Source organism: Glossina fuscipes, unplaced genomic scaffold (genome assembly GCF_014805625.2).
Source record: "Glossina fuscipes isolate IAEA_lab_2018 unplaced genomic scaffold, Yale_Gfus_2 1, whole genome shotgun sequence".
Taxonomy (NCBI): domain Eukaryota; kingdom Metazoa; phylum Arthropoda; class Insecta; order Diptera; family Glossinidae; genus Glossina; species Glossina fuscipes.
Genome location: NW_023998415.1, coordinates 43,583,495 through 43,597,276, shown reverse-complemented (window position 1 = coordinate 43,597,276; position 13,782 = coordinate 43,583,495). Strand labels below are relative to the sequence as shown.

The following is a 13,782-nucleotide window of genomic DNA, read 5'->3' as shown; positions in this document are numbered from 1 at the left end:
TCTTCCTTATACCATGCAATACGTTTTTAGCTGAATACAGCGCAGCATAATCGGTAAGTGCAGCGCTGCATTCAGCAAAAAACGCGTTTTTCAGCTAAGTGCAGCGCTGCATTCAGCAAAAGACGCTGCATTTAGCTAAGTGCAGCATAATCGCATGTAAGTAAGTGCAGTAATTTTCAAAGTCCCATACAAAAACTGTCCAGGCAAAACTTAATATAACCTGCACATCGTTGGAAAGGCTATTAATAGAGGATTCATTATTTGCTGGTTTCATTTTTTCAAAGGACATGGTTTGGACACAGTAGCTACGAAAAGTTTCGCCTTATCAACCTCGTTTATGACATAGTGTAAAAAAGTTTTGGTTTCGAATATTAATTAATTTATATAAAATCATGTTTTGTTTATAATAATTTGCAAAAAAATTCCCGAAAAGTTTTATTCTACTTGTATTTTGAGTTAAATCCCTCCGAGACTTCGTTTAACTGAATTCTATTAAGGGCTTTATAGAGCTCTGCAAAAAATTTTAGTTTGTGTCTTTGCTAGTTATATTTAAATATAATTTCACATCCTTGAATGTATTGTATTTAACTTCGACAAGGTTAAGCATAAAATAATAAATGGTAAACTCTTTCGCGAACCTACTTATTAGGTTGGAAATTATGAAACGGGCGTTGAATAAAAATAAAAAATGAAAAGCGCAAATTTTTCCAATTTGCAATTAGTCCAATTTTTTGACTTTATTTATTGCACGCAAACGTTTTCATACAGCAGTATGACTAGTTCCTATTTTAGATCCAAGTGTTCAACAAGTTGCGTGTCGATCGGTTTCCACAGACATCTATAATTCCTTGTCATAAATATGGGCCAGCGGTCTTCGTCGAGGCTTATTGACGATACTTAAATTGCTAGAACGAAATTTTTGAAACAAATATCGAGCATTTTTTCATATCGTGAATGCCTCTCTGAATGCCTGATTAATATTTCTTGAAGCTTGAGCTGCGATATGATTTAATTTAAACCCGTAGAAGAAGAGTAAGAAGAATATCTTTAGCTTTTATAAATGCAAATATATCGAGCAGACGTTAGAAGGCATTTCTCTCAATCGCAACTGAATACTGACTAGTTTTCATAGTTTCCAAACTAATAACTTAAGCCCGCATGTTGAATAGATGCAAGCCAGGTGAAAACAGCGCTTGGAAGAGGAAGAAATAGTTGCAGTGAAGGAATTAAGTTGATATATTCACAAAGAAGCATTACAAACCAGGGGACGGAATATCATAACCGATCATGTGAGAAAATTTTCGAACAGATCACATTCATGAATTTGAATATTAAAAATTTCTTCAATTTTTCGTTTTTTTGAAAATTGCAGTAAACAAAAGTGAAAGAAGCTTGTCGACGTGCGTCTACCATATTGAAGGTGAAACGATTACCTTATCGAACGCAAGAATAATAAATAAAAATAATGATGTTTTCAAAACCATATAAAATAATGAGCTTTAAAAAAGACATTGTTCGTTGTGTTATTGGGCTAGAAAAACGATGTGCTTCTGGATAATATTTCCTCTTTTGAACAGTCTTTTATTCTTTTTAGCCCTATGTTATCGCTCATCCTGTGTTCAATTCTCTTTTTAAAGGGATTTTAATTTAATTCTTGTTTCAATCTTTTTTCACCCACAAGGAAACAAAAACTTTTTTCATTTCATTTCATTTCGCTCGTGTTGTTCAAGTAAAACTTATGATTTAAGTTGTTTTTTTTTTTTTTTTGCTTTTTTCTCAAAAACTTTGCTTTCTCTGACAATTATTTGTGGCATGAAGAACCCAACGTAAAATAAAAATAAACTTTGCAATAGAAAGAAAATAAAAGTAACAATTCTTCTTTTTTCCTCCTTAGAATGCACCTGTTATTCTTTGTAAGAAAATAAAGAGAATAAAGGGAATTTATATATCATCGTACACCAGCAGAATTCGCATAAACAGTTTAAGTCGACTAATACATCTCCTTTAATTTGTTTACATGTCCTACATAAAATATCGGTTTTTTTTTTTTTTTTTTTTGATAGACATAATTTAAATTTAAATACTACATCATATATATGTATATATGTATATATGAATATGAATATAAAAAGATTAAACGCGATCAATAGAATGTATAATTCTTTGACCTACAAACGCAACAATAAAGTTGATATACTTTGCTGCGCTTTTCCGCAAAAACGAACATTTCAACTAAATGTTTTTGCGAAGGTTAAGCGGTTTCTTTTTGTTTACGTATTCGACGTATAAACACAAGTATTGAGAAAATTGCAATTTTCCTTTAAGAAATCGTCTCGGATAAGCGGACTTGGTAACGTTTTGAAAAGCGTTTGAAAAAGATTTTTCATATTTATCATCAAAAAAATCAATGTATAACGGATGTGTTGTTCCTTTGTTCCTCCAGCTGCATCTCCATTCGTTCGATCGCCCCTTCCTAATTTTTTCGCATTTTTAATAAAAAAAACAAATAAGAACATTATAGTCGGGCCAGGCCGACCGTTAAATTCCTTATACTACATTATCTAAAATATTTCTAGTTTTTGTATCAAATTACTATTAAGAGTCAATTTTCATCACCACATATTAAAACTTAAATTTTTCTACTCTACAAAGGATCAATTTTCGTGAAAATTCTTTGTAGGGTAGGATCCAAAAAATATGCCGAGACGGTGGAAATTTCGTGTAAATTTTTTTTTTTTTTTTTTTTTGTTAAATTACTAGTGAGATCATGAAGCATTGAACATTACACCTTCTTGTAGTTTTCGTTATATGAGAGGTGGTTCAAAAATTGCCACAACCGGTCCAAAGTTTTCATATCAATTTAGAATGCTCAAATACTACTACCTGATCACTTTTGCCGCGAAATTTTGAAAATTACAATTTTTTTCCATATAACCACTTTTCAGAATAGGGGAATTATATGGACAGTGGTCGAAATCATTTCCAAGCGCGTTCGTCCTTAAGTCAAAACACATCATTGTAGTAAATTTCATTGAAATATCTCAAAAATTGCAACCTGTAGCTTGAACAAAAGCTTACATGGACAGATATCAGACGGACAGACAAGTTTAGATCAATCCAGATTATGATTCTGTATCGGTCTAATAAAACGTGGGTCTATATTAAGCCCTTTTGCATGATATATGCGACCATACTAACTTAGTATACCCTGTACCAAATGTGATGTAGAGTATATAAAACAAAAAAAAAACCCAAGTACAGTAGACCACGCCCCTCATGAAATGAATCTCATCGAATAAGTCTAATATTCGACTTTGAGTCAAAACATGCTGGTGTACCCGTCAGCAAACTATCTCGCAAAGAAAGTGATTTTGGATCGATCGGTGTAATAAAAGATAGGCTTATCTCAAGTGCTTCTAAAGACCGCATAAAATAATGTACCTTGCACAGTAAGTTGCGGAGGAGGGTATACAAATTTTACAGAAACAAGGCGTTAGAAAAACCTATCAAAATAGCTAAAGCTGGCGACACGTTCAATACCTTTTAAGGAGTAGCCTCACTCTAACAGCCCGGTTTTTTACCATATCTTTGAGATGGAAGAGAAATTGAGAGAATAACACTGTTTGAAGAAGTTAGTAAGCATATATTTAAGTACTAAACAAAAAAAAAAAAAAAAAGAAATTTTGAACGTGATATGAAAAAGAGACGCGGAAGTTTTGTAATACGTTCATGCTATTTTGGCGCCTAGAAAAAAGCGGACGGTTCAGACAGCATAGTACATTCATTGAGACCAATCTGTTATTCAAAAGCTGTATCTGCAGTAAACCAACGACGTCTATACCACCAGCAGTAGTGTTGTGATGATTTCGTTTTATATAAGAAGTCGGACCAATTATCGGTTATGAGCTAAACTAATTTATTACACCGTCTTATCATCAATAGGAGTCCATTATCATAGCAAGAAATATTTAAAGAAATCTTTTTTTAAAAAAAATCTATTTTATCGGACAACTTTATACATAGCTTTTAAAAGTATAATTAAACCGAATTTATTATTCATATAAGAATATCTACCGGAACGCTGAAATTTATAATTAAATAACATGGGACATCAGGTATACAGCGTTGGTCGAATTCTTGATACCCTACCCGTAATATGATTTTATTAGGCATAAATTGATGCAAGAGATCGTATTCGCTTGAAAGAAAATACAAAAACCCCAATATATATTTATATATATATATATGTATATATATGTTTTTAATATTTTAAGTTAAAAAATATGCAATTTGTATGTGTGAATGTATGCATATCTCAACATAAAATTAATGAGAAAATTAAGCAAAAACTTGATTACATTATGTATGATATTAAGGTAGTAAGTAACTGCCTGCAGGCCAATGTTTAACAAAATCGCATATATTTTATCAATTTATTCAATCAGTCCGTTTACTTTTAAGAATTGCGAAACAACAAAGTTAATAAATATAGTATTCGCGGTGGCCGGCATAATAACGTTAATCATTTAAAAATCATCTAAAACAATTATGAAAGTTATAGCTACGAAATTACAGCTCAAGTGGATTTTGTTTGCGTTATTTATTGTGCTACCGCTACTTTACTCCATATACACGCACTTGAAAGTTGTTGTAATCATGCAGAAGTGAAGCACGAAATTATTATTATTGCTATTGCTGCTATCCCTGCTGCTGTTGCTGCTGCTGCTGCTGCTACTGCTGCTGCTACTACTGCCACTACTACTACTATAAGCACTCTTGTTATTATTATAGCATACATGTGTGTTGTATATGCAGAAGGCTTAAAGTTAATTTTAATTTAGACATACATACATACACACACACACAACTTTACCAGAAAATTTAAATGCATACAACATAAACATGTATATACATATGCATATACATATATATATATATATATATATATATATATTTGTACATATATGTAAAGAAAAACTCTTTACTTGTACATAACTCTATTATAGAACACTCTACTCTTCGCTCAACTCTGCCCTCTTCACGATTTGCTTATTGTTTTATGCTTTACTTTATCGGATACGAGTTCGTTCCATTCGATTTCGTTCTGTTCTATATTATTAATGGGAGAGTAGCTGGATAGCTTTGTATTTTTATAAAGAGCATATAAGTTTGTTTTATTTATGCTTTAATTTTTTTTATTTATTTATTTATTAATTTTTTTTTTTTCCTTTTTTTCTTTTTATAAGCATTGGGTGCTCGTACTTTGATTATTTATTTTATTTGCTCACATAGCAAATCAGAAACATAAAAACCAAAGTGAATGTGAAAGAGAAATAGAAAGAGAAAAAAATAAGAAATAAAATCTAAGATGCGTTTGTCAATATCACATCACATCATATCATAATCATATCATGTTGTACCTGCAGAGACACATGTGTATGCGAGCATATGGAAACACTAGCGAGGCGAGTACAACGATAATTAACTAAATAAATAAAATGAGTATTTAGAGTGAAGCAATAAGTAACAGTTACTTACTTTACATGCGCACATAAAAATATTTTTATATATATACGCGATCATATGGATGGATTATTAATAGTAAATCTTTTATATATGTGAATGCAGTCATCGGAAAGAAATTTACAGATATAGACAGACAACATCGCGTTGTAAGTAAGTAAATAAGTTTCGAAAATGAACTCTCACAGTTTAAATGGAATTGCTATCAATATGTTATAAGAATTTATATATATTTTTTCGTATACTTTATATGAAACGAAAAAAGTATCTTTTAGAAACCCGAGACTGGCAACCTATTTAATACCCTGCTCTATAACTTTCTTTTGTTTTTTTGTTTGTTTGCTAAGACAAATGGTAAAATCCTTACATTGCCTTGCGCAGTCCAAGTCATTGCATCATTAATAGGTGTTATCACAAGGGTATGAAGATAAATTCGAATTTAAAGATACCTACAATTTCTGTTAACATACCTCTGTTAACGACTTAACACAACTCATGTTAAATAATTACAATTGAGATATAGTTGGTTTGAAAGCCTAGTCCGTCCATATTAAAAACAAAAAAAGAAAGTATTTTTGTGGACATTTCATGAATCCATATAAAACTACCTTTCAAACAAACTAAACAAATTCAAATTCTGCTTATGGGAACTATTTTTAACGGTATTTGAAATTTGCTATGTTAGCGAAAAATGCATATGGAAAGCACCCAAATTTGACACTCTAGTGCGGCCAAACTAGAAAATGCCGCCTATATTCACCTATATCACGTGAATCTACATAAAAGTACCTATCGAATGGGCAAAAAAAATTCATACTTTGCTTCCAGGAACTATTACTACCGATTTTTTAAAATTTGGTATAATTTTTCGCAACGATTATTAAACTCGCCTCCACGGTTCTCTAGAGAAGACACTGTGAGCAATTCCAAGCAAAGCTATCACAAAATTGAAGATGTTGTTCCTTGCATGGTTTCCAAAAGTCGTGAAAACGTGTTTTAAGCTTTGATGTGCGTCGTAGACATGCTTTACAATAAATTTCTTATTGTTTTTTTGAGATTAGTCTGCAGTTCCTGGATCATGAAAGCACCCTTGGACGTTCGAATATTCGTCGTCACACTTTTTCTTTAAGAATTTTTTTCTCAAAGGTGCCTCATTTGCTGCATTTGTCAATGACAGGAACGCATGTTGTACACGGAAAAAGAAGGGATAGTTCATACCTCAACCGAAACGTTTAATTTCTTGCTGGAAACATGGTAAACTTTCGATTCGCCTCAGGCCTCCTGCGTACTCAATGATCGCTTTAATAAGGCAACATTAATATATTACTGTGCGGCTTTTACGCCGCTCTTAAATGAGTATAGTGCGCTGCAACTTTTCAGCGAAGAATCATTTGAGGCAGGCAGAAGCCGTACATTTTATCGAAATTGTTTCTCAAACATTCTAAAAGTTTTAATGCTTCTATTAACCCAATAAAGAAGACGAATCAGTCAGTTACTGTGATTAAAGCCAGTCAATACCCAACAACCACGCACACCGTTTAAGATTCTTTTAATAAGCTGGATTATTACATCTAAGATTCGATTGTTGTTATCAGTTGTGTTAATTAAAGATCTGTTTATCTGTTTCTGGCATGTAGCAAGTCACTCAATAAGTTCGTAGCATTTCATAAGTTTTAGATAGCACCAACGTTTAAAGGAAATGTATCAAAATTTCACGACGACTTACAGTTGTTTTGGTGATCGTGACTTTTTCGATCACCTTTGACGACTGCCCACTCGAGCGACTGTCGATTTGACTCCGGAGTGTAGTGGCGAATACGCGTTTCATCCACAGCGACCAACACCACTCTGCTGTTGTCAAAAGTGGGTAAATGCGATATCCGCATAGACTGTATGGACAAATGTTCATGTTACATAATACATACACTATCTTGTGATATCTGTAAGGTGTCAGCTATCTCTCGCACAACTTCACTTTCCAATCATCCAAAACGATTTTGTGCACTTTTTTTCTATGTTCTAAAACTCGAGCGTCCAAAGCGTTCAGCATCATCAGTGTTTGTGCGGCCGCATTAAAACTGTTTTGTACACACCTCAAATGAATTTATATTATCTGCCTAAGAATGGGTTAATTTTAAAATGAATATGGTAGACAGCGTCATTAATTTTTTCTTAATAATATCAGCGATATGGATATGAAATAAAAGAACTTGGGGAGTAAAATGCGAGTAGCATAGTGATGGGTACGCGAGATTCGGCTTTCGGCGAATTTATTATTATTATTATTATAAACTTAGCCAGAGAATAAATTCTAAGACTAAAGTCTTAAAGCACTAGCATCTAAGGCTTTCGGCTTTATTAAAAACTCTACCGCACTTGAGATTTGAATCCACGACCATTGAGTTGGTAGTTCGGACGACTCTTGCCTACTCGGCCACTCAGGTGGATTTCGGCGAATTTAACTCTCTTACTTGTTTCAATTTTAAAAAATATTTGAGAAGAAGCAAGAAGCAAAGAAATCGTACACGCTTCTATGAGAAAGTGATATAAAAACTTTTCATACTTTCTCATAAAATGCCTGATAATCATTCTTTTAACGAGCGTTCCCCAGATTCTTAAGTGAAATATAAACTTTTGTTACCTTTTTCCGAGAAAACTTGGCTCTAATTTTCTAACAAAAAATTTAATTTTTTTTACACTTTTAAAAATGAATAAAAATATATACCGATTTTCGTTTCCAGCAAAAATTTAATGAGATAGAAAAGTGTTTTAGAAAATCTCTAAATTGTTTTCGAAAATTTTTATAGTAAAAGGGAATTATTCGCTTAAAAGGTTTTTTTTTTTTTTTTTTGGTTTTTCTATAATGATTGCAAATTGCTTAACACCCTCTAATAATTAATTAAACTATAGCCACATAATCCATTCCAACGGCAACTGACTGATCCGAAGTAGCCTCTTAGCAGAGAATCCTAGAGTTCTGAGGATTTTTAAAACATCTACCAAAACGAAACGAATTGTAAACTTTAATATTACCTTCGTATAATAGAATTTCGTATGTCTCTGTCTGTAACTAAGTTGAAACTTTCAGTTTAGATTTACGTTATTTGTATTTGCTATGAACAAACAAACATATGAGTTGATTAGTCTTTTTATACTTAACGATGGCCTTTCAAGCATTAAGTAAAAATTTCATTCGTTTTGTCTGAGACAACAGAACTTTTCACATCAATTTAATCCTCTTAATTTAACATCCTGACATCTCATGGCAGTTTACTCAAGAGATTCTTGTCTAATTGCCCAAAAACAAAACTTCTTACGTTAATAACTAAGATAAATAAGTACATATACATATATACATATATATATATATATATGTCCTCTTGCGTACACATTATCTAATTAATAAAATTAATTGTGTAAAATAACTTTAACTTGAACTTATTCTGAGATACATAAAACCAATCGTTCTCTTTATCTCTTTCCTTTTCCTTCCCTCTCTCTCTCTCTCTCTCTCTCTCTCTCACTCTGTCACTCTCAACGCACACAAAGTTTTTTTCTTCTTTTTTACACTCATTGTCTCATTGTTGCCTACAGTATTGTTTATTTTATTTTCTTTAAACTTGGACCGTCTGTTTGAGTAAGTAATGCGACTGTAGAATAATTTCTTGATTAGTTGCTTGAAATGAGTTATATTTTTCTCATAGTACTTATGCATGTTAAAACATGTCAAGCCTTCACGTTGCAGATCAACAGAAATGGATTCTATGAAAAGTTTATGTTAATTTATTTATTCTGTCTTGAGTATATCATAGACACATCATAATAGTAAATATGTGTGTGTGCGTGTGTGTGTGTGCGTGTGTACGAAGTGATATCTACTTTGGCTTTATTGCTTTTTACATTTTGTTATTTACTGGCAATGGAGAATCAAGGGTATTAACTTTTCCGATTCTACAAGGTATTCTAAATAGATCCAAATTTACCCAACATATACATATATAGCCATTCCGATAACCTCTCTATTTGCGAATCGAATTTCAATAGAAATGGCGTCAACGATTTGCTTGCAGACCTCTTAAGAACGCGTACACGATGTACGAATAATCGCAAACACGGCGCAATTAATTGAAGAATTCTAGTTCGAATGAACCTAATTACAATGCAGTTACGAACCGTAGTATTTTGCTGACCCTTGTCCACTGCTTACTACTTATCTGAATAGTATCTAGATTGTATAATCGTTCTTAGCGACGGCAGCTCGTTGTGGAACAATGCATTACAGATGCAAAAGCCGACACCAACTTGAGACTGGCCAACTAGGATAGGATCGCTAATAATCTATTCAAAGGTAGGTCTATAAGTATTAAAGATATGGCAAATGAAACTAAGCCAAGAAACCAAAATCACCCAATGGCTAAGGAAAGGCGAATATTTACTTTACAAATATCTACAAACAAATGTTGCACCAGTCAAGTTGCTCGAAAAATTAGTTACGGTTTTGAGGTACGCGGTGGGAAGCGATTTGTATTTACGCGTAACTAAAAGGTAAGCATAACTTTCTTGCTTACTTATTCAACATACCGATGAACCAGTATAGTATTGAACGTACTCTACCTCCGCACTAATAAACACATTCCATCTGTGACTTTATTTTAAGGACAACAATGCTTTAAAACAATTTAGAAAAATATATAATGCAATTTAATTAAAAACTTGCCTTCAAACGGATCGGTTATAAAAAAAATCGTATTTGGATGCTTTACAATTATTTAACTTTGTTGATTTTTCTATGTGAAGTGATAGCATGCAGAGCGATAGACTTACCTTTTCGGCCATAGTTTCTCTTCTTACTGAGTTCAGTTGATTTCACATATAATTGATTATGCTTTTGCAATTATAATCCTTTTGCTTTAGCACATAATAATCCACAAGTCCTCATAGCAATTTACTAAATGACTCACAGATAAAATACACGATTTGTGAGCCTTCTTTTAACACTTCACTTGAAAAAATAACGCAAATAAATACAAATTTAATCGAAATCAACACTTCTGAAAGTTTTCACATTACAGCATAGAAATGTTGAATGAATGTATGTACGTATATGAATGTATGTAAGCAAATGTATATCAGTACTAAATATGTAGGTTGAATGTCATTATAAAGGGAAATGTGGGAAATAATGGCATGAGCAAATAAATATATGAATCGCTAATTGAGAGAAACGATGAAAATATCACCGGAAAAAGGGATAGAGCACAAGGTATATATAATATAAATAATATAAATAATAATAGTACTAATCGTAACGGTAACATATAGCACTAACAAAGTAACAACAAGCACCCCCACATGTATACGAAACTATGAATGTGCGTTGGCAAGAAGAGACATCATAATATATGGGTTTATATTATCGTGGGGGTTGGCAAGAGGTTAAGTGAAAAAAAGTCAAAAACAACAAGAATGGCAAGAAACTCTCGCAATACGAAACTACATAAATGAAAGAGTGTAGAATAAGAGAGGAGAGCGAAAAATCTGAAACAAAAAAAAATTAAATAGAAAACACAAACAGGCACTTACAGGCAGAAGGAAACATGCAAAACGCACACCGAGAGAAAAGCGACGGTAATATTGAACGAGATGTTTGGACTGGAATGGCAACGAGGTGGTGTAACTCTTACTAACAGGCTTACGGTGGTGGTAAAGCAGCAGCTATAGCTATGGTGACGACACACACGCAGAAAAAAAGGAGTCATAAAAAAGCATAAACAGAAAAAAACTATGTTGCTAATTCGAAACACAAACATTTATATTCACAGGCGCACAGTAAGCATGCACACATAGGCACATATATACACAAATTCATACCTTTAAAAGATCAAAAAGTAGTCAACCAAACGGGACTAAGTATATGAGAAAAATAAAAATAAAAAATTTTTACTTCTAGTTATAAATTAAAACTACTAATAATTGCAAGGAGATATGTGAAGTATATAAAGACAATGAATTTAGGTAAAAAAAAAAAAACTCCAAAAAAGCCGCCTACACTAGACAAATACATTTGTATAAATTTGTGCACACATGTAGATGATATATGTATATATATATATATATATATATATATATATAGAATATGTATATTTTGTACTATATATATATATATACGCCCACAATTTTTCTGTTTTAAAGGATGGTCTGTTGTCTTAACGAGTAGTCTGAAGTTGCTTTTATTGCATCAATTTGTTATACATTTTCATGTTTTCTTGATTTCAACTTTAAAAACACCTTTTGTTTTTTTTCTTTTTTTTTTTGGAGTAAAAAAACTTTTATTATTCTATTTTCGTTTTGTGCTTTCCACGGCCATTCGTGAAGTTACTCTTTTACGCTATTCAACTCTCTTTCGCACAACTTGGTTCACACATAAAAAAAAAAAATCTTACTTGTTTCCATTTAATGTCTTATGAAAATTTTTAAACATCAAATTTTAATTTTCTCGTTGCACTTGATTAGTAAACAACTGAATGTAAGTTTTTATTTAATTTCTACTTCAAATATAAGTTAATTTTTCTTAATTTAAAGACCTATCACCACATCATTGTAACCGCACCAACCAGACTAAACAGAAATTTTTGCTCTTCTATTTAGCGGACAGAGTTGCTAAGTTTCGAGCTAAAATGTAAAATAATCGAAACGATTCGTCTTGTTATCGATAATGCTAAGAAACCACTTTATTAAATGCAATACATATTATTTTATTTCTTACCATAAAAATTATGAATGAAATGCGTCAGTTAAATAATATTTCAATAATAATTTCACAGAATTTGCATCTTTTATTAGAGAGTACATATTTCTGTAATATTACTACTATTTTCGACAACTGTGTGAAAAATGTTTGATATTCGCAAATTTCCGTATATATATATATATATATATATATATATATTATATTATTTTGTGGAATAAACCAACTTTTTGAATGATGTAAATGCAATGATGTACCTAAGACAATTATCTTTTTTGCTTGCTTTTATTAATTATACTTACATTTAAATATTCTTAGAAAATTCAAATAAAAGGTTATTGTTTATGGAAATTGGGCACGTTCATGGGCAACAATTTATAAATTTGCATAAAGAATGTAAGCCAAAAATCTTTATTGATATAATAGACCAAACGCAGACACTTGCCAACAATAAAAAAAAAAACAAAATATTAATCATTTACCTATTAAGATGTATAAATATATTACTGTAAGGTATGAAGAACTTAATTCAAAATGCTTCAATGCTTTAAATTATAAATGCGATAGGTAGATAACAAATGTAATGTATCGATACTACGGATATATGCCGCTACTCGAATGGTTCCATTAATTTTCTAATTTTCTTTACCGATCTTTCAGCCGGTCTAGTGGTAAGGTAGTTCCCGAATATCGTAAATTCCATATTAGCGAAGCTCATAGCGAATACGCACCCGTTCTTGGGTACGGTACGAAGCCGGTCATCCTCTCCTACAATTTTTAAAACATTTTTGGTATCAAGTAGCACAATTCCAGCCAAGCCGACTAATGTCGGACATTTTGACTGAATGACGCGAATTTTAGCACCATGTAAATCAGTCTTAACAATGAGCTTACTAAAAGCATCATAGCGAGGATCAAACACCTGAGGAACGGTATCTCCCGTGCTTAAGCCTAAATGTTCTTTCATGTAGCCTTTCCAAAGCTGATGGAGCGGTAATGCTTCTTTAAATTTTATCTGTCGAGTAGGTAAAGTGTTTAGGCCCAATTGCGCATATTCTCGTCTTGTCAGAGCCGAATTCTTTGAGCGGCGCTTTTTATGACTTAATTGTTTTTCACTTTTTGCACCATGCAGCAGCGTAATATGATCGGGATTTATTTCGACTTCAGAACGTCGGTTAGGATCTACCACATCTATAAGAAATTCTTTCAAAGATTCAACTTGAAGATCCATGCTCAACATATGTTTACACTTTTATATTGTTTTACTGAACAACAAACGTGTTTAGAAACAAACAAAAAAAATTGGTAATTATCGATAACTTAATACAGTCTACAAAAACAGCTGACAGCGATGTTTTGATGATGTGAAGTTTACGACCAAGCTATTTGATTGATTCTTCTCTAGCAGCTTGAGCAACAAAGACGTCTGCTTTTACACGAACGTAATTGACCTCCATCACTTTTACGTCCGCTTGATAATATTTTGATAATCAAATGCCAATCTTTATTCA

General features: G+C 32.2%; 1 protein-coding gene and 1 long non-coding RNA gene across 5 annotated transcripts in view; both read right to left on the bottom strand.

Annotated features, from left to right (window-relative positions):
* Positions 1-12,149, bottom strand: part of LOC119645055 — an 84,240-nt gene extending 72,091 nt beyond the window's left edge. Inside the window, exons 1-3 of one of the 4 annotated variants that reach the window (XR_005248600.1) lie at positions 11,967-12,149; positions 11,107-11,244; positions 10,348-10,525 (exon numbers count right to left, since the gene is read on the bottom strand). This is a non-coding gene — a long non-coding RNA (uncharacterized LOC119645055). Of the gene's footprint in view, positions 1-10,347; positions 10,526-11,106; positions 11,567-11,966 lie in introns of those variants that run through there. The other 3 variants (XR_005248602.1, XR_005248599.1, XR_005248601.1) reach the window with 3 other exon arrangements.
* A 471-nt stretch (positions 12,150-12,620) lies between these two features.
* LOC119632136 (ribonuclease P protein subunit p29) lies at positions 12,621-13,523 on the bottom strand. The gene has a single exon (XM_038024909.1). The coding sequence runs from the start codon at positions 13,509-13,511 to the stop codon at positions 12,882-12,884; it is 630 nt and encodes a 209-aa protein (XP_037880837.1). The 5' UTR covers positions 13,512-13,523; the 3' UTR covers positions 12,621-12,881.
* Between the last annotated feature and the right edge of the window lie 259 nt (positions 13,524-13,782).

What these genes read in the sequence shown, in the direction of transcription:
- LOC119632136 (XM_038024909.1), bottom strand. Translation starts at nt 13,511, where the DNA reads ATGTTGAGCATGGATCTTCAAGTTGAATCTTTGAAAGAATTTCTTATA.